Source organism: Sinocyclocheilus grahami, unplaced genomic scaffold (assembly GCF_001515645.1).
Source record: "Sinocyclocheilus grahami isolate Dianchi unplaced genomic scaffold, SAMN03320097.WGS_v1.1 scaffold472.1, whole genome shotgun sequence".
NCBI classification, from domain to species: Eukaryota; Metazoa; Chordata; class Actinopteri; order Cypriniformes; family Cyprinidae; genus Sinocyclocheilus; species Sinocyclocheilus grahami.
In genome coordinates, this window is record NW_015505651.1 from 340,116 (window position 1) to 360,714 (window position 20,599).

Here is a 20,599-nt window from a genome sequence, read left to right on the forward strand (position 1 = left end):
CCCCTCTCTCTCTCTGTCTCTCTCTCTCGCTCCTCCCCCGTGTTTGGGTGAGTGGTTTAGATCAGGGATCAAGCGCTCAGGGACTGATGTCTCTGGCGTTTTATTGGCAGCGTCACAGGCGCTGATCATCAGAGCACAGATAGTTGCGCGCGTCTCTCCAGGGACCCTCGGCAGACCCATCTCACCCTCTCTCTCCATCAGCATGGAGCCGGGGTCGAGCTCCTGCCCGCGGGGTAAGTGTTCGGCATCCCGCACGCAGTCTTTGGTTTGTGATGGCCGTAGATGTTCGTAGTGCTGCTCTGTTGTAAATAATGCCATTGATCTTACTACAGTTGTCGTTTTAAGTGTTGTTTTTGAAAGTTGCGATCGGCAGTGTTGAGCTGGATCTCGTTTTTACTTCAACAAATGTACGACTGCACTTCTGGATCATCTCAGGTGGTTGCCGTTTTAATGTTGTCAACCAGAATAACCTTTTCTAAACTGACTGCCAATGACATTTTGAAAGATGTGACTAGTTGCAGTTTGCATTTTGGAGTTTTAATGTAGTCAGCCAAGAATATAACCTGAACAACTTCTCTAAAGCAACCAGTTGCGTTAAGCTCGTCTTCATTCTTACTTCAGTAGATGTGATATTGCTGTTCTGGAACATCACAGGTATCTAAAATGAAATATTTTGCCGTTTTAATGTTATCGACCAGAATATAACCTTTTCTGAATGGACTTTACTGAATGCACTTTTCTGATTGGACTTTGATATTTTCGAAAGTGTTGAGCTAGATCTCGTTTCTTTGCTTCAGTAGATGTACAGTTACCCTTCTGGAACATCTCAAGTAGATATTTTTCCATTTAAATGTTGTCAACCAGAGCATAAGCTTGTCTAAACCGACTTTAAGTGACGTTTTGAAGGATGTGACTAGGTACATTGAGCTAGTTGTAGTTCTTATGTGGAATTGCTGTTCTGGGACTTCATAATTATAGCTAGAATGAGATATTTTGGCATTTTAATGTCATCAACCAGAATATAACCTAGATATTTTTCCATTTTAATGTTGTCAACCAGAGCATAAGCTCTTTAAACCGACTTTAAGTGACGTTTTGAAGGATGTGACTAGTTGCATTGAGCTAGTTGTAGTTCTTATGTGGAATTGCTGTTCTGGGACTTCATAATTATAGCTAGAATGAGATATTTTGGCATTTTAATGTCATCAACCAGAATATAACCTAGATATTTTTCCATTTTAATGTTGTCAACCAGAGCATAAGCTCTTTAAACCGACTTTAAGTGACGTTTTGAAGAATGCGGCTAATTGCATTGAGTACATACATTAATAGATGTGAAATTGCTGTTCTGCAATTTCCCAATCATCTAGAATGAGATCGTTTTCTATTTTAATGTTGTCAGCCAGAGTATAAGCCTGTCTAAACAGACTTTAAGCGATGTTCTGAATATTTCACTAGTTGCATTGAGCTAGTCTTTGCTTTTACTTTAGTAGATGTTAATTTGCTGTTCTGGAACTTTGCAGTTGATCCAGAATTAGATATTTTGGTGATTTTTTAAAGTGTCTTTTTAAACACTTACTTAAGTTTTAATACATGCAAACTACCTTAGAAGTTGTTTGACCTTTCTGGAAGATATTTTGCTATTTAAATGTTGATGATCAGAATATTTTGAAGGGGTTGATTAGTTGCATAATCAGCTAGAATAAGATATTTTAATGTTGCCATTCAGAATTTGACCACAACTTATCCTCTAAGCTCACTTAAAAGTGATCATTTGAAGTCGTGACAAGTTGCTTTAAGCTAGTTTTTTTTTTAGCAGACGTTAAAGTTACTTTGTGGATCTTCTCAGGCAACTGAAACAGTATATTTTGGGTATAAATGTTGCAAAACAGAATATAAATTATAAAGTTTAATACATTTCTGGAACTTCTCAAATATAAGATAGTTTGGTGTTTTAATGTGAGTAAGTCAGAAAATAATCTTTTCTAAGCTGACTTTAAGTGACTTTTTTAAGGTTCAAAATCAACTGAGTATGAAAATAATTTATATATTTATATAATTTAGTAACTTTACCTTGTTTTAGGGGTGTTAATCTTTTTATTTATTTATTGCTGGATAACCATACAAAAGAATCTCTCAACAAAGAAAACATCTACAGTTTTTCATCTACCTGGAGCCAAATGTCCATCCGTTTATTCATCGATTCATTTCTACTTTCTGTTTTGCTCGCTCATTAATTCATTGATTCATTGATTCATTGATTCATTCATTCTTTTTGACAGTCTGAATCTTGTGAACTGAGCTTGAGAGTCATTTTAAAGGCTGTGGCCAGAGAGCGGAAGCATTACTATCATCAGTTTTAGACGTTTATTTACTTTGTCAGACTTTGGGCCTTCTAATTGCTTGACATCCGTGTTGGATAACGGGATTGGAGTGCCTCTTTCTGCCAGCGTCTCTTGCACAGTCAGCCAGTGTACAACAAGCTCTCGTAGGCCGCTTACAGAACAGAACGACAGAGAGCTTAGCCGATATAAATAGAGTATGTGGCCATTTATTACCATAGAGACTGTGATTCACGGTACCTGTTAATGCCCTGCTCAACCTGACATGTTAATTTCAACCTTTCTTGTGACAATTGTTTCGTGCGTCTATTGTAAAAGGAAGTCATCAAGAAGGTTCTTAGTTTTATTGTTGCAAACTCCAACTGTTATGTGCCTGAAAAGGAAACAATGAACATGAATTGTTAATGTGTGGATTAAGGGTGAATCAAAGGTGTGTTTGCATACCTGTGTATCCGCATGGCCTCCCTGCGCTGAATGTCAGGTCCACTGGACCATAAAATGGAGCGGTTTTCTGTGGAGCTGTTGCCTGTTCTGATGTTAAATACAGAAATCCTCAGCTGTGTCATCTAAATGAGTCTGTATCGAAGGTCTGATGAACTCAAGGGCTTGACGGTCAGCTCAGATCCACGTCAGCGTTGCCCTGAGAAGACGTGAGACTCTGCTGTGTTGGTTTGCACTGGTGGGTTATTATGAGCGGTTAATGCAGGTGTTTTATTTTATTTTAAAATGTTGATTCTATTTCATATTCTACTCATTTTGTTCTGTTTTTTATTTTATGTGACATTTTACTTATTTTGTTTTTGTTTTATGCTCTATTTTATTTTATTTCTAATTTTTCATTCTGTTTTATTTCTTATTTTATTCAGTTTTTTTATTTTATTTGACTTTATTTTGTTTTATTCTATTCAGTTTTACTTCTTATTTTGGTTTGTTTTATACCGTTATTTTATTTGAGTTTTTTCATTGTTTTATTTCTTATTTATTTATTTTATTTTATTTCACTTAAATGTATTTAGTTGAATCATGTTTTGTATTGTATTTTATTTAATTGTTTTAGTTTATTTTTATTTTGTATTTTGTTTCATTTATTTTGTTCTATATTTTATTTATTTATTCAGTTTTTATTTAATTTTATTTTTCAATTATGTAAATATAAAATGTGACTCAGATCCCCTCAGGATTTTTTTTCAACGGTTTTATATCCAGCAGGTGAAAATGGTGCTGCTGATAATGTGTTAAATTAACAAGCGAGATGAACGTTTCCTCAAATCATGTGTCAACTGCTGCAGAACAACTTACTCCAGTAAATAAGTGTTGTGTGGTATTAAAGGCATGCTTCTGGCCGTCTATGGTGTTGTCACTTGCAATTAGGAACAATTGATAATCCATCATTGTTGTCACCACCAGCATCCGGTTTAGTCTCGTAGTTAAGGGGGCTGAATTCTCGCTGAGATTATTGCTATATTCATCTTTGGCTTCTATGATGTCTGCAGTTAGAGTGTTTGTGAACACTGGGCTAAAGCGCCTCCTCTGTCATGTCTGGAAGAAGAGTGGTCTTAAGCCAAGCACATGCAGTGCAGCGCTGCTGATCGGATGAACTCCATGATCTTGTAGGTACCATCAGAGCCGTCTGGTTCTTCCATGGTTTTACCGGAGACTGATTGTAATGGAACTATAAAACCTCCCTGAGTTTCCAGTTGCAGTAGAGTTTATGGCGGCTTGGCATGGCATGTTTTCCAGCTTATGCAGCGTTGTTTAGATGGTTAACAAGAATTAAAAAAAATTTTCTTTTCTTGTGATCATGCAAATCTTCAGCAACATGTCCTCAGCAGATATGGCAAAAAAGAACTTTTCTTAATAGTATTTTTTGTCTTGTTTTCCAGTAAAAATATCTGCACATCCTTTGGAAGAGAAGCGAAATAGTTTTTTTTTTTTTTTTTTTTACATATTTTAGACAATGTATATTGATTGTTCTTTAAACAAAATTTGCATACTTTTTATGCATTTTATTTATATGTTTTTTGTAACTTGCTTTAAGGATGCAAATCATTTTTGTTGAAGGTTTTTATTTATTGATTTATTTTGTTCCCTGGAAAATCACACAAATATACCGATTAAAAAACAGCTAGCATTTTTTTGCCCCTGGAGCCAAATGTCCATCCATTTATTCATCGCTTCTGTTTTGCTCACTCATTCATTCTCCATGCGTGTATCTCTGGATGAAGGGAGTGCATCGTGCAGCGTTTGAACAGTTGAATGAAGGGCTGTGACATCTGCAGTGATATAAGCATATCTGTAATCTAGGCCATTTTGATGAAAGTGGATCACGTCTCGTGAGATTCAGCATTACTGTATCAAGTGTCTGTAGTCATAGATGCATATGTGGGTGTGAACCGAATATAATACTGATAGTCCAAAGCTACACCATTCAAAGGGTGAATAGATAAACACTTCACAATTTACAAAAGTTCAGAAGAGATTTCTGTCAAATACTAGCAACTGACCACTTTATGTTTCATCTGTTTATAGTAGCTTTGATTCTGCATAGTTATCATAGTTAAACACCTCAACTGGGTTCTTACCATCTTAGCCAGCATGTTTTGTTCTGGTGGAGGTGTAGAACTGGAGATTGTGGCTCAACCGGTAGAAACATGATGCTAAAACACCAGGGTTTCAATTCCAGTGAAGCACACTTACTGATTAAATGTCAATGCTGAATGCATATGTAAAGGTGCTTTAAATAAAAATGTCTGTCTGATGCGTTTGTGTAGATATCATGCATTCATGTATTTAGAGTGAGCTGTGACTTCAGTATCACTTTGAATACTTTTCCTCCTTGCAATTATTGCATAAATGTGTGCACCAAACAGTTTGAACTCGTTTCAAACCAGTTTGCAAATGCACTATTGTTTCAGGCGGTATGAAAAATGACTCGTATGCATATTAGAGCATCTTGTGGTTTCATTGCATGATCATACATTTACATTTATGCGTTTTGCTGATGCTTTTATCCAAAAAGATCAGAGAAGCAAGCCAACAATAATCATAACATACAATGCCAGGCTTATTAGACAACATGCACAGATTTTGATGGATCTTTGAGCTGGAAAACAGTCGCATTTGTAGTTACCAAAAGCTTTTTTTTTACCAAGTTTACCATTAAACATACTCTTGGACTTTGCTGTTTACAAAGTTAAACAGTTCAAACATATTTAACTCAGCATCTGCGGCGTGACAAAAGATTAATCTTAAGAAACGATATCTTGTGAACAGTGCGTCGTTCTGAATCTGAATTATATGCTGCGTTGAAATGAGAGGTCTGAGGAAATGAATAAAGCGATGTAATCTGAAAATAAATCCTATAGCGACGCAGCCCAGTCCAGATGTTTCTTTAAATCACTGCAATTTAACATCTATATATAAGCACAACCCCAAGCGGATCAGTGAGCGAGTGCCGAGTAAGTGCATGTTTTCAGCTATACGTTTGAGGTTTATAGTGCCATCAGACTGTCTGAGCGTCACAGAGTTTGACCAGTGAACCAGAGGACATTGATCACCATCATGCTCTAATTATAGGAAAATCATTGCGTCTAACCGGCGGCAATGATAGGAAGTCTGCTTTTTCCTAATTTACCCAACAGACTACACATAACAGACCATAAACGCCTCTCGCTTCACAAGCAAACAGCATTTTAGTGGCAGATCTCCTGCAATCACCTGTAATCATGTCTTTTTCCCTCTCTTTCTCTCTTGTTCTGTTGCTCTCTCCATCTGTCTGTCTAATGCAGGTGATGGAAACCCAAGGGAAAGCAGCCCCTTCATCAATAACACAGATGATGATAAGGGAACTCTGTATGATGGGAAAAACATGGCACTTTTTGAGGTATCTTCAAACTTAATTTCAATATTATTGAATAAGTTAATTTTATTAGTTAAGTTTATTTTATTTTATTTATTTATTTTTGCAAATTCTTTGTATTTGACTTTTTTTTTGGTTCCATGTCAATTTTGCATATTTATCCTCAAATGTTAATTTAATCAATTCATCTTGATGGTTTAGTTTAGCTTTTTTCTTTTCTTTTTTAATTTACATTAGACTCTTTCATTTTTTTATACTAATTAAAATGCTAAAATACTAAGTATTATTTACAAAAAAACTAAAATTATGATAACTAATGACTGATTCAATAATAATTTTAATAGTACAATAAATGCCACTTTGATGTATATTTGATCATTTAAGTAATATAATAATATAACTAAAATATATAATATTTTTGGCATTACAATAATAAGAATTTTGGTGGAAATGAGCTAAAATAATATAATACAATATATTAATAACATAAAAAGTCATAATTTTTTTATTAAGCTAAATAAAAGTACTACATATATTTGCATTACAATAACAAGATTTTTGGTGGAATAAGACCTAAAATTATGTCATTATGCAAAAATATGAATAGCCCAAAAATAAATAAATAAACAAACAAAAAACTGGCATACTTTTTCTTTATGCAAAAATGTAATATCTTTTTGTTCTTAAGTAAGATGTTCTTAATAAGTTTTGTCATATTTATATTACTGCATTGAAGTCTGAACAAACTCTTTGTGTTTGTTTTCAAGCCATCATGGCTTTTCTCTACTCTGTTTTCCACATTCTCGTTTCATGTTTATGATCACAAATAAAGTAGTTCATGGGTCATGAAGTTTATTTTTGTATAATTTTATGATTTCGGACAGACAGAGCTGTTATTACGTCCTTTGATTTTGGTGCCTGCATGTATTTTTACTCAGGGTTTTTACGAGACATTGTTTGAAATGAGGTTTGAAATGCATCGTTTTTGTTTGCTGGTTTGCAGTTTTTCATCAAACACATGACCTTTACCCTTTCAGGAGGAGATGGACAGCAATCCCATGGTGTCTTCACTGCTCAGCAAACTGGCCAACTACACGAACCTCACGCAGGGCGTCAGGGAACACGAGGAGGCCGACGAGGATGAAGGTGCCAAGAAGCAGACAGTCAAGGTAACGGACTGAGAACCATTATACATCAGAAGAACATTTAGTTTAGTTTTTGGACAATATCCTGTAAATTTGGCACTAGAGAACCGCCTAAACTCATTTTGTCTCTAGACATGAAGTTACGTGAGTGAGAGACACACGTGAAGCCGAGCTTTCTGTTGGATGTTTGAGCTTTGTGTCTGTGTACTCTAATCGAAAACAAATCAGACACACATTCTCAGCATTCTTTAGCCTTTGTTGAAAATACGACAGGAAATGAATACAGGTCAGATCGTTTGGAATGTCTGATTACAGAAACATGTCGGAAATGACCTGAACTTCTCATAGTTACATTGTTCCCTTTCACCATTCAGGAAATGCAATAAACCTTAGTCTGAACCAGGGTTATTATAAGTTAGCCAAAAAAATATATATATTTATTTTGATTTGATTATATTTCATTCTTTGGAGATTAAGAGTTAATATGGTTAACTACCACTAAAAACTGAAATAAAATATTAAAAAGCTCTTTAAATTATTTTATTTCAGCTAGTTGACAAGGCAACATTTCTCGTTTTAATATAGTTTTATCCTATTTTAGTACTAAAAAGCTAAAACTAAAACTGAAATAAAAATTAATACATTCCTGATATCTGTAAAGCATCGTTACACAGAATTAATATTGTTAACTAAAACTAAAAACAAAGTTTGTTTTTACTTGAAATAAAATAAACATTAATAATTACAAAATATATGAAAAATGTTTAATATATTTAATGTATATAAAAATATATTTCAGCTAGTTGCCAAGGTATCATTTCTCATTTTCATTCATTTTGTCTTGATGTACTAAAATAACTAAAACTGAAATAAAAATGAATGAAAAATATATAGACATAAATACAAATGACTAAATTCCACAACAAATTTACTAAAAACTAACATTTCAATGAAAACTGAAAATGTAAAAAAAAAAAAAACGAATTGAAAATATTAATAAAAAGCACAATAGTGTCTTATTGATGCTAAAATAACACTAGATGCCTTATGTATATCCAAAAAACTTGATATGCCATAACACAGAACAGTATTTTACTCTCAGCCTAGTTTTATTCACATTAAATTAAATATGACATCTAAGGTTCATCTATTGCAAATGCTTATGCAAAGATGTATTAACACATGCACAAATGCAACGATTTTTCTTTGATTTCCATTTCAAGCCCAGCGGGCATCACATTTTTGAGTTCTCGTGGTTATTGCTGACAGTCAGTCAAAATGTTGAAGCAATGGCCAGGCGATAGCCACAAACCACAGTCCCCAGCCAGTCTCCCCGTCACTGGACATCTTTCTGTGATTGGACAAACACGCTCTCATTAGTCCTGAGACGACGGGCTTCAGACGCTCAGACTGCGGGACACTTTGCAGTTCATCCAAATTTTGCTCTTTGCGTCAGGAAAGCTCGCTGAAGCTCTTGGGTTCATCTATAGAGTGTATTTGACTAAAGCCGAATCCAGCAGGAACAGTTTCAAAACCGTTCGTCTCAAAGCGGTATGCTTTTATAAATGTATATGCATTTATGTTTTTTTGGTTGTGCACAGGTTGGTTATGATTTTTGTAGTTATGATGCTACTTGTGCATGAAGATTGAAGCAATCAGTTGTTCAAGAACTCATGCCTGGAGTGTGAATCTCAGTGTTGGATCATTTATGATTTGGATGGTTGACATGGATTACGTCTCTTGTAAGGCTGAAAGCTTTAAATGTGCATTTAGATGCAACAGCACTTATGTTTGAGATCTATATCTGGTTTGCGTTTCATATATGTGACCCTGCACCACAAAACCAGTCATAATGGTCAATTTTTCGAAATTGAGATTTATACATAATCTGAAAGCTGGTGCAAACAAATCAAAATACTGAGAAAATCATCTTTAAAGTTGTCTAAATGAAGTTCTTAGCAATGCATATTACTAATCAAAAATTAAGTTTTAATATATTTACAGTAGGACATTTACAAAATATCTTCATGGAACATGATCTTTACTTAATATCCTAATGATTTTTGGCATAAAAGAAAAATCTATAATTTTGACCCATACAATGTATTTTTGGCTATTGCTACAAATATACCCCTGAGACTTAAGACTGCTTTTGTTGAAGAATTAAATATGTATTCAAAAAGTTAACATGGCAAATTCCTCTTTTATCAAAGCACTTGTTTCTTCTATCAGGAATCATTTGAGCTGTTAAGGTTCCTGGTTTGGTTGTATGATTCTTTGAAGATTAAAATATTGCTTTTATGCTTCATTACAGGTTCTTCAGATCAGTGTTTTGATTTCTGGGTTCTATCCAGTTATTAATTTTAACTGCACTGTAAAAAATAGAAAATCAAAGATCATTGGAGTACATTTTACAAGACAAGACTATTTTAGTTTTCTGTATCAAAATGTATTATTTAATTCAATGTGTTACTTGCTGTTTCTTAGTAATTAATTGCAAAATTTGCTAGCAATTTCTGAAAAAAAAAATTTTGTTACTTGAAATAAAATAAATGTTAAATGAAATGAAATATAAAAATTAAGCTTTGAAAAACTTTTCAACTTTTAGTATTGCTCATTGCTAGTAAATTTCTCAAACAATTACAAAGAAACTGCACATAACTGAATTTCACATAAACTTGTAGAACTGAACATGATTTCTTGTAAAATGTACTGCAACATTTTTTATTTTCCTTTAGTTTAACGTGAAGTACTAAAATAACCAAAACTAAAACTGAAATAAAAAATTAATAAAAACTACAGACATATGTGACCCTGGAGCACAAAACCAGTCGCTGGGGTATATTTGTAGCAATAGCCAAAAAAATTGTACGGGTCAAAATGATAGATTTTTCTGTTATGCCAAAAATCATTAGGATATTAAGTAAAGATCATGTTCCATGAAGATATTTTGTAAATGTCCTACTGTAAATATATCAAAACTTAATATTTGATTAGTAATATGCATTGCTAAGAGCTTCATTTGAACAACTTTAAAGATGATTTTCTAAATGTTTTGATTTTTTTGCACCCTCAGATTCCAGATTTTCTAATAGTTGTATCTCGACCAAATATTGTCCTCTCCTAACAAACCATACATCAATGGAAAGATTATTTATTCAGCTTTCAGATGATGTATAAATCTCTATTTCAAAAAATTGACCCTTATGACTGGTTTTATGGTCCAGGGTCACATATAAAAAAAACGAATAAAAATGAAGAAAACACAATTTAGTAAAAAATTACTAAAACATTTACTAAAAATGAATATGAAAACAGAACATTTAAAAATAGAAACTAATTTAAAATATAATATAAACTATTATAACTACTAAAATAACACTGCTGGTACGTGTGTGTAGTTTTTAAATACTAAAGCACAAAAAGTTCTTTGTGGCATTAGTGTGCAACACCTTTCAGGATTTCATTGTTAGATTTTCTGCCTAATTATTGCATGCATGTGCGATCATTTTAAACATGCATTTCTTATGCAATGTGTCTGTGTGCAGAGTCCACAGATGGGGACGTTCATCGGGGTCTACCTGCCCTGCCTGCAGAACATCCTGGGAGTGATTCTCTTCCTGCGAATGACGTGGATCGTGGGAACGGCGGGAATCCTGGAGTCCTTTATCATTGTGTCCATGTGCTGCTCGTGTGTAAGTCCAGACCGCACGACTGCACGAGTGCATGGCTTCAGGGGTGGTCCTCTTTCATCTGAACTCACACGTCTCTAACACCGCTGCTTATTTATAAACCACAGCGGACGAGCGTCTAATTCACCTAACCTTCACTTACTAGTGTCATTATACGTTTCCGGCGATCTAAAGATTTGGCTCTCACAGGAACCATCAACATCTCAGAGCTGCCAGTTTATGTAACGTCTGTTAGAGATAAATGACCGTTAGAGAGACGTTTCAAAGTGTGATTAAAGCTTGCACTGAGGAGACGTATTTGCTTCCTCATTTAGGAAGGTAAATCAATATCAGAGCAGTGTTTACAGTCTGTTTTTCTTCCTTAATATGACACATTATTGAGTGGAACAGGATGCTCAACAAGAATGACAAATGCAGGACTGCTGGACTTAATAGGAACTGACTGAATGGGGAAAAGTTTTTATTTATGACAAATGTTAAAACGTTAGAAAAGGAAGTTATTTTGGAAGCCGATCAAGATGAAAAGATTACAATATGCAGAAATAATTTTTTTTAGCTCAAAAATACACACGCACACACACACACTCACTCACTCACTCACTCAACTCACTCACTCACTCACCACACACACACACTCACTCACTCACTCACTCACTCACTCACTCAACACACACACACACACACACACACACACACACACACACACACACACACACACACACACACACACACACACACACACACACACACACACACACACACACACACACACACACACACACACACATGTATATTGTATATATATAGATGTATGTATTCTAGATATTTTAATTTTTTACAGGCAGGAATAAAAAATGCTAGACTGGACCTAATAGTGTCCCTTAGGAATTGATTGGATGATTAAAAGTTTTTTCTTCCATTTTAATATTCCATGCCATTTAAATAATAATGTAAATTATGATTTGTTTATCGTTTATTTCTAAACCACTCTAGCATAATCTAACACGATCAGAATATAAATGATTCCTATTCTGTGACAGAGGCTTAGGTTTAGGCTTGCTTCAGAGAGGCTGGGGTCCGATTTATGACATCCTGTTGTCAGGGGCCTCTGTGGAATTTTTGTGACTCCTCGTGCCTCAACTCGGTTCTGACCAAATCTTAGATTGTCTGATTCGGTCTGATATCCTACATACATATACTGTATATATGAATGTTTTTATAATCAGAAACAGTGCTGATGAAAACGTCAGGCGCAGTGAAGGCTCGTTGTGTCTGTATTTGGCCGGTTCAAGCAGCTTTATTTCACTCGTTAAGCCTGTGGCTGTTAATTGGCTTTAGTCCAGGGATTTAGATGTTCGGCTCAAGGACACTCAGACTCAGCGGCCGGATGCAGATGACCTTCAACAGAACTAAACGCTCCTGGAAAAAGAAAAGGAGAACCTCATTATTGTGTTGTACATTGTTATCTTGAAATGATGCTGATTGAGTTTCATTGACCTGTTTACTTTATTAATACATGTTCCTGGTCTGAGTGTGAACGATTCATCAGCGCATGTTATTCTAAAAATAATCTTTGTGATATGATGATAGCTGAATATGAAACTTCCTTTACAGTATTATTTAAATTCTAATGGTTAATATGATGTAAAATACTGTAATATTTGGTCAAATATGAACTTAATGTTTCTTAATATAATATAATCTTCTTCTTTTTTTTCTTCTTCTTCTTAAATAATACGAATAAATATTTGTACAAATTAAATCGACATTATACAAAATATTACATTGTTTTATATAAGATGCTTTTTTATTTTTTAAATAAGAAAACATATATAAAATGATTTTTAAATTTCATTTTAAAATTAAATTAAATTTTAAATAATGAAAATATTTTAACAATTAAATCAACATGATACCAAATACAACATTACTTTATATAATCTTACACATTAGAATTGATGTGATAGTCAGTTTTCTTATCATTTATATTAAATAATAAGAAAAATATTTTCAAATGTAAATAATTTTAGTAAATATTAAATTGTTGTATATAATATTACACATTAGAATTGGTATGATAATGATTTTTCGTATAAGTATTTACATTTTAAAATGTTTGTCTTATTATTTAATAAGGCCTGTGGACATTTTTATTGAATAATAAGAAAATATTTTACAATTTAAATCAACATTTTAGTAAATATTGCATTATTTTATATAAAATAGAATTAGAATTTGATTATTTTTATTAATTTTTTTTTTTAATAATAAGAAAAGTCATTTATTTAAAATGTATATTTTTTTATCTGAATTAATAGTAATTGGTTAAAATGTATGTAATTCTTAATGATTTTTTATTCTGATTTAATAAAATACTGTGGACACTTTTTTTCAGACAATGTTGACAGCCATATCAATGAGTGCCATTGCTACAAACGGTGTTGTTCCAGGTAAGACATTTTCATATTAAATGTATCGCTTTCAACTTGTATTTAAACAGAAAATGTCATCATGTTCTGCATAAAACCAAATTAAACCTCCCAACCAGCGTGAGCGATTATGGTGTTTATAGCAAACGTAGCGATGGTTTCCAGTAGAAATGTGTTGCGGTCGTCATGTTTCACAAGGGCTTGTCGTCCTGTGTCACATTTCCACTGCTGATGTTTTTGTGCAGCTGGAGGCTCGTACTACATGATCTCTCGCTCTCTGGGCCCGGAGTTCGGAGGCGCTGTGGGTCTGTGTTTCTATCTGGGCACAACGTTCGCCGGCGCCATGTACATCCTCGGGACTATCGAGATCCTCTTGGTGAGTGTTGTGTGTGCAGTTAAAGGTGCAGTCAGATTACGGCCAGAAAATCCAAAGACAAGAGATTTTAGAAACCGCTAATTAGCTACTAGGACATAGTGATCATCTAAGAATAACTTTAAACTTTCAATTGAGGAATTATCCAATGATAGCTGTGAATATTCATGATATTCTAAAAGTTTCTGCTGCCGATATAAAATTAAGCAACATGGTGAATATTTTATTTTATTTAATTTTATTTAATTTTATTTAATTTAATTTAATTTTATTTTATTTTATTTATTTTTATTTATTTATTTTTATTTTTTATTTTGCACTTTTGTGTCACTTGCTGCCAATGTAAAATTAAGCAGCATTGTGAAATTTATTTTAAGCACTTTTATTTAACTTTATATAACTTTATTTAACACATAATTACAAGGGTTTATGGAAAAGGAAAAAACTGTGTAAAAATGTGAAAATAAAAAACAGTATTAACAGTAATGTGTTAATTAATTAATTCAAATATAAATAAATGAAAATGCTTAAATTAAATAAATAAATAATTAAAATAACATTAAAATTAACTGATTATTAAAATAAATAAAAATGCTTAAATTAAATAAATAGCAAATATCAGACTAAACAGATAATAAATTGAACAGTACAGATTTTTTTTAAAAATGTAACAGTAGAAACTAAATATTTTCTAAATAGTTTACACATGTAATATAGTAAGTTTTTTACAGTCTAAATTGGGTCTTTATATATGAAAATATATAGCTGTCTTTTAAATTCTAGGATGAGAGTTACTCGCACAAGGAGGATCATATTTGGGGGTCTGTGGCATTCAAAAGATTGAAAACCCCTGCTAAAACTCTTATTTGGCAGAGACTGAATCTGTCTAATAATGTTTCCCAGTCCCATTCCCATCTTTTCCCCATGATTTCCTCTATATTCTGTTCTACAAAATCAAACGAGCATCATCTTTCTGTGTTGTGTCACAGACGTACATGGTGCCCAGTGCTGCCATCTTTAAGGCGGAGGAGAAGGCGCAGGAGGCGGACGCTCTGCTGAATAACATGCGTGTTTATGGGACGTGCTGTCTGACGCTCATGTCTCTCGTGGTGTTCGTCGGTGTGAAGTACGTGAATTTTATTTTATTTTATTTTATTTTATTTTATTTTATTTTATTTTATTTTATTTTATTTTATTTTATTTTATTTTATTTTATTTATTTTTATTTTTTATTTTGCACTTTTGTGTCACTTGCTGCCAATGTAAAATTAAGCAGCATTGTGAAATTTATTTTAAGCACTTTTATTTAACTTTATATAACTTTATTTAACACATAATTACAAGGGTTTATGGAAAAGGAAAAAACTGTGTAAAAATGTGAAAATAAAAAACAGTATTAACAGTAATGTGTTAATTAATTAATTCAAATATAAATAAATGAAAATGCTTAAATTAAATAAATAAATAATTAAAATAACATTAAAATTAACTGATTATTAAAATAAATAAAAATGCTTAAATTAAATAAATAGCAAATATCAGACTAAACAGATAATAAATTGAACAGTACAGATTTTTTTTTAAAATGTAACAGTAGAAACTAAATATTTTCTAAATAGTTTACACATGTAATATAGTAAGTTTTTTACAGTCTAAATTGGGTCTTTATATATGAAAATATATAGCTGTCTTTTAAATTCTAGGATGAGAGTTACTCGCACAAGGAGGATCATATTTGGGGGTCTGTGGCATTCAAAAGATTGAAAACCCCTGCTAAAACTCTTATTTGGCAGAGACTGAATCTGTCTAATAATGTTTCCCAGTCCCATTCCCATCTTTTCCCCATGATTTCCTCTATATTCTGTTCTACAAAATCAAACGAGCATCATCTTTCTGTGTTGTGTCACAGACGTACATGGTGCCCAGTGCTGCCATCTTTAAGGCGGAGGAGAAGGCGCAGGAGGCGGACGCTCTGCTGAATAACATGCGTGTTTATGGGACGTGCTGTCTGACGCTCATGTCTCTCGTGGTGTTCGTCGGTGTGAAGTACGTGAATAAGCTCGCGCTGGTCTTCCTGGCCTGTGTGGTGCTGTCCATCCTGGCCATCTACGCCGGGGTCATCAAAACCATCTTTGAACCTCCAGTTTTTCCGTAAGTCACACATTAAAGGTTTTTGATTTTATTAGATTTTATTTTATTTTATTTTATTTTATTTTATTTTATTTTATTTTATTTTATTTTATTTTATTTTATTTTATTTTATTTTATTTTATTTTAGCACTTTTGTGTCATTTGCTGCCAATGTAAAATTAAGCAACATTGTGAATTTTATTTTAAGCACTTTTATTTAACTTGTCTTAAAACACATAATTACAAGGGTTTATGGAAAAGGGAAAAACAGTGTAAAAACATGAAAATAAAAAACAGTATTAAAATTCATGTGTTAATTCATTCAAATATAAATAAATTATTTTATTTTACTTTATTTTAAACACCTCTATATCACTTACCTAAAATGACTAGATTTGTATTTTATTTTATTTTAAGCACTTTTATTTCACTTACCTAAAATGACAAGATTTTTTATTTTATTTTATTTTATTCTGTTTTATTCTATTTTATTTCATTTTAAGCACTTTTGTGTCACTTGTCTTAAAAAAACACATAATTACAAGGGTTCATGGAAAAGGGAAAAACAGTGTAAAAATGTGACAATAAAATTTTTTATTAAAATGAAATATGAAAATATAAATAAATTATTTTATTTTATTTTATTATTTTATTTTATTTTAAGCACTTTTACATCACTTACCTAAAATGGCAAGATTTTTTATTTTATTTTATTTTATTTTATTTTATTTTATTTTATTTTAACACCTCTAACAAAGCTTCTTTATAGATTGTAGCAGTGTCGGGCAGCTCTGTGCATTTAGTTGAACCACAAACATCCGCAGCAGTGTTTGTTTCACAGATGAACACAGGCTTTCTCAATGACCACAAGCCTCCTGACAGTAAACTCTGATTTAAATGTGCAGCCCATGCTTTGAATTCTTTGTAAAGGCTCTTTTGTCCTCTCCAGGGTCTGTTTGTTGGGCAACCGCACCCTGCAGAACCACGGCTTTGACAAGTGCATGAAGACAGAAATAATAGACAACGTGACCGTGACCACGAAGCTTTGGTCTCTGTTCTGTAAAGGTCCGGAGCTCAACGCCAGCTGCAATGAATACTTCAGCCTCAATAACGTCACGGAGATCCAGGGCATTCCCGGCCTCACCAGCGGAGTCATTTCAGGTGATTTACCCTCTATTATATATACATAACCTTAAATATGCTCCAAGTTACACCTTGAAATAAGTTTTACAGAAGTAAAATAGGTTGCACGTGCCGTTTTGCGTTCATTTTAACCTCAGCTTGCTTGTGCTATTGGTCACCAGTGTGTATTTGTAATACCTTCTCTTATCATACACCATACGCTCTTGTATTTATTATTGAGTTATTGATCATATAGCCGCTGTGGCTCTGAAGGTCACTGGTGATTTCTCCCGCTCCAGACCGGATCCTGCTGGATTTAACAGGCCAGGCCTGACATTAATATCTCCACACTGATGTCAAAGTGAGCAGAAATAATTGTTTTCCCGCAGCATTACTGCGTCTGGTCTGGAGTTTTGTGTAAGTAGGTCAGTACAGGACATTCAAGTGATTTTTCACGGCTTGTTTGTCCTCATAATTTGATCAAACTAGCACAGCACTCGTGTTTTATGGTCTCAATGATGATTTTAATGGAGTGGGTGAAGAAAAAGGTCATTTTTGGAGTATTATATTTACATGTGCCTGATCTTATTGTGTAAGATTAATTTGTTAACCAAGAAAAAATAAGCATTAGTCATTATAATCTTGAATATCCATCAGGTTTGGGAAGCAAGTCACATTATGGAAGTAAAATAGTTTGCAGGTTCAGGTTATGCCTAAAAAGCACTCTTGGCTCTAATAATAATAATAATAATAATAATAGTATGTAATATCATACAACCAGGATATTTTTATTAACTATTTCTGTTGTGCAGCATCTTATTTGACAGAAAATAATACAAATGTTGTGTTGTAAATTAATTGTTATATTTTTATTTGATTACATAAAAAATTATACTATATTACAATTCCTAATCTGTGGAGCTTAATTGTGAACAAACAAGTTATGTTTACATTTATTTCCCCATTAATTTAATTCCCCATTAACGGTAAATGAATACAAATTGTCAAATTGTCATTGTATGATATAAAAAATAATATTTTTGGCCATATCGCTCAGTGTAATTAGTTTTTCTGAGTGAATGAATGTATGAATGTAGTTTGTTTTCAGACTGGCGTGAATTTGATTAACTCTTTCCCCACTATTGACGAGTTATCTCGTCTTTTAGAAGACAACGCTTCCCCGCCAAAGACGCGTTTTTACGGCTTTTTGTATTTTCACTGTTATACACTCGGGGGCGCTATTACACATCTTCTGAACGAGTACAAAACCTCCCGAACAAAAACACACGTGTACAGGACGGAGAAACGAGCGATCTCTTATGTAAACAGAAGCATATGAAAATAATGCGATCATCAGCAATGGCAGCATATAAATGAAAATTGCATAATGTTACGGAGTAAAATGTTGATCCAGGAAGATGTCTGTGCAAGCTTTGGAGTTGTTGATAAAAGCGATTTACTGGATTTATGCTTTGATAATCGTACTGAATATTACCCAGATGTAGTTTTTGATAAAAATTAGATTTTCTCACCTTTTTGCTCAAAATTATGCATTTTTATGAAACCCACCTATATTCAAGTGTTGATTAAAAAAGAATGCTTTACGCTAGAATAAAAAAGATTTTTGTTTAAAAGTAGAGGCTCTGATCTTTATTTTGGTGTGTTGCATATTCAAATATTCATACAGCAAAATATTCTGGAGGGCATCAAATTTTAGTGAAACAAATCGCTGGCGGTGGCTGGCAACTTTTTTCAAAAAGAGTTAATCTGATCAGTTTTAGGGGTTTCTCAGATGCAGATATTATTGAACCAAATGGCCATAAATGAAAGCTTATCTCACTGTAACGATCGAGTCTGTCAACGTCTTGGCCTCTTGTTTGATTTGCACAGAGAACATGTGGGGAAGCTACGGTCCCGCTGGCATGCTGGTGGAGAAAGCCGTGCCGTCGGTGCGGGCGAGCGACGCGTCTCAGGACAAACACCTGCCGTATGTGCTCAATGATATCACTGCCTTCTTCACGCTGCTGGTGGGAATCTACTTCCCCTCCGTCACAGGTGCCTTCACATCCAGTACTCTCTCTTCTCTCTGCTGTTCGGTCGAAACTAAACCAGTCTGATCTGGTCCTGATCTGTCTTATCTAGTGCTCTCAGATTCACAGAGAGCTCAGCAGGACGCGGGCGAACTCTCTGTGAACACAGCGATAGCGTCTCAGGACATGAGCTTACTGTAACAACAGACTGAGCTTTTGGAACAATATGAGCTGAGGAATGTAATCGTGTTAATTATATCATCTCTTCTGAAGTGGCTTTAAAGGTTGATTTTATTTTGTTTTCAGAGGAACATTTGAAATAATTGGTTGTTTTAGGTCAATTAAAAATGTTTGATGCAAACTACAGAAAGCAACTAGTTGATATAATTTGCATGTTTCACCAAATGAATACTAGGAATTTTCTTTATCCTATACATGTGTGTAACACTATAAAACAACAATACAAAACTTATTTTTATTTAATATTATAGCAATAAATACCTAAAATATATACCTACTGTAGGCTATATTTATTTATTTTATTTAGTCATTTAGCAGACGCTTTTATCCAAAGCGACTTACAAATGAGGACAATAAAAGCAGTCAAAACTAACAAAAGAGCAACAATATATAAGTGCAAATGACAAGTCTCGGTTAGCCTAACACAGTACACGTAGCAAGGTGTGTATATATATATATATATATACTGTATATACATACACATACATACACATATACATATATATACATATATATATATATATACACATACACACACACACACAAAGAAAAACAAGTAGAAAAAATTGAAAGCTAGTGTTTGTTTGTTTTTTGTTGTTCAAAAAAAGAAAAAAAAGAAGATAAATATAGATGAAGTAGAATTAAAATAGAATAGAAAGTGTTAGAGGGTCAAATAAAGGTGGAACAGATGTGTTTTTATATTTTATGTTTTTCTATATACCTACAATATAGTATATATTAGCTATATTTTTACTAAAAAAAGTTTAATATATTACAATTTTAATTCATTAAACAGTTTTGAATAGTTTCTTTAAACTTATTAATTAAAATAAACAGTTAAAACGCGAAATTCATAGAATTCACCAACTCTAACAAGTGTTATTTTAGAATGATTTCTATTAAAGTAATATAGCATACAGTGTAGAATTTATTAATATTTGTATTTTATAGTTTCAGTTTTCTTTTCAATTTAGTATAAGTTTTAGTAATTTTGTTGTGTGTTTTTGTCAATTTAATTAATTTTTTTATCATTTTATTTCAATTTTAATTTGAGTAATTTTAGTACTTCAATTTATTTTATTTCAATTAGGGATTTAAGTTTAGGTTTTTCCTCTAGTATGTATATATATATATATATATATATACAGGTGCATCTCAATAAATTAGAATGTCGTGGAAAAGTTCATTTATTTCAGTAATTCAACTCAAATTGTGAAACTCGTGTATTAAATAAATT

General features: G+C 32.9%; 1 protein-coding gene across 1 annotated transcript in view; it reads left to right on the forward strand.

The window, feature by feature from the left end:
• Positions 1 to 84: 84 nt before the first annotated feature.
• The window catches only part of slc12a7b (solute carrier family 12 member 7b), a 42,211-nt gene continuing 21,696 nt past the window's right edge, over positions 85 to 20,599 (forward strand). Inside the window, exons 1-9 of the mRNA XM_016235589.1 lie at positions 85 to 233; positions 6,131 to 6,225; positions 7,239 to 7,370; positions 10,895 to 11,041; positions 13,434 to 13,488; positions 13,713 to 13,843; positions 15,750 to 15,991; positions 16,920 to 17,131; positions 18,983 to 19,147. Coding sequence (XP_016091075.1) covers positions 203 to 233; positions 6,131 to 6,225; positions 7,239 to 7,370; positions 10,895 to 11,041; positions 13,434 to 13,488; positions 13,713 to 13,843; positions 15,750 to 15,991; positions 16,920 to 17,131; positions 18,983 to 19,147 — 1,210 coding nt within the window. The 5' untranslated portion in view covers positions 85 to 202. The remainder of the gene's footprint in view (positions 234 to 6,130; positions 6,226 to 7,238; positions 7,371 to 10,894; positions 11,042 to 13,433; positions 13,489 to 13,712; positions 13,844 to 15,749; positions 15,992 to 16,919; positions 17,132 to 18,982; positions 19,148 to 20,599) is intronic.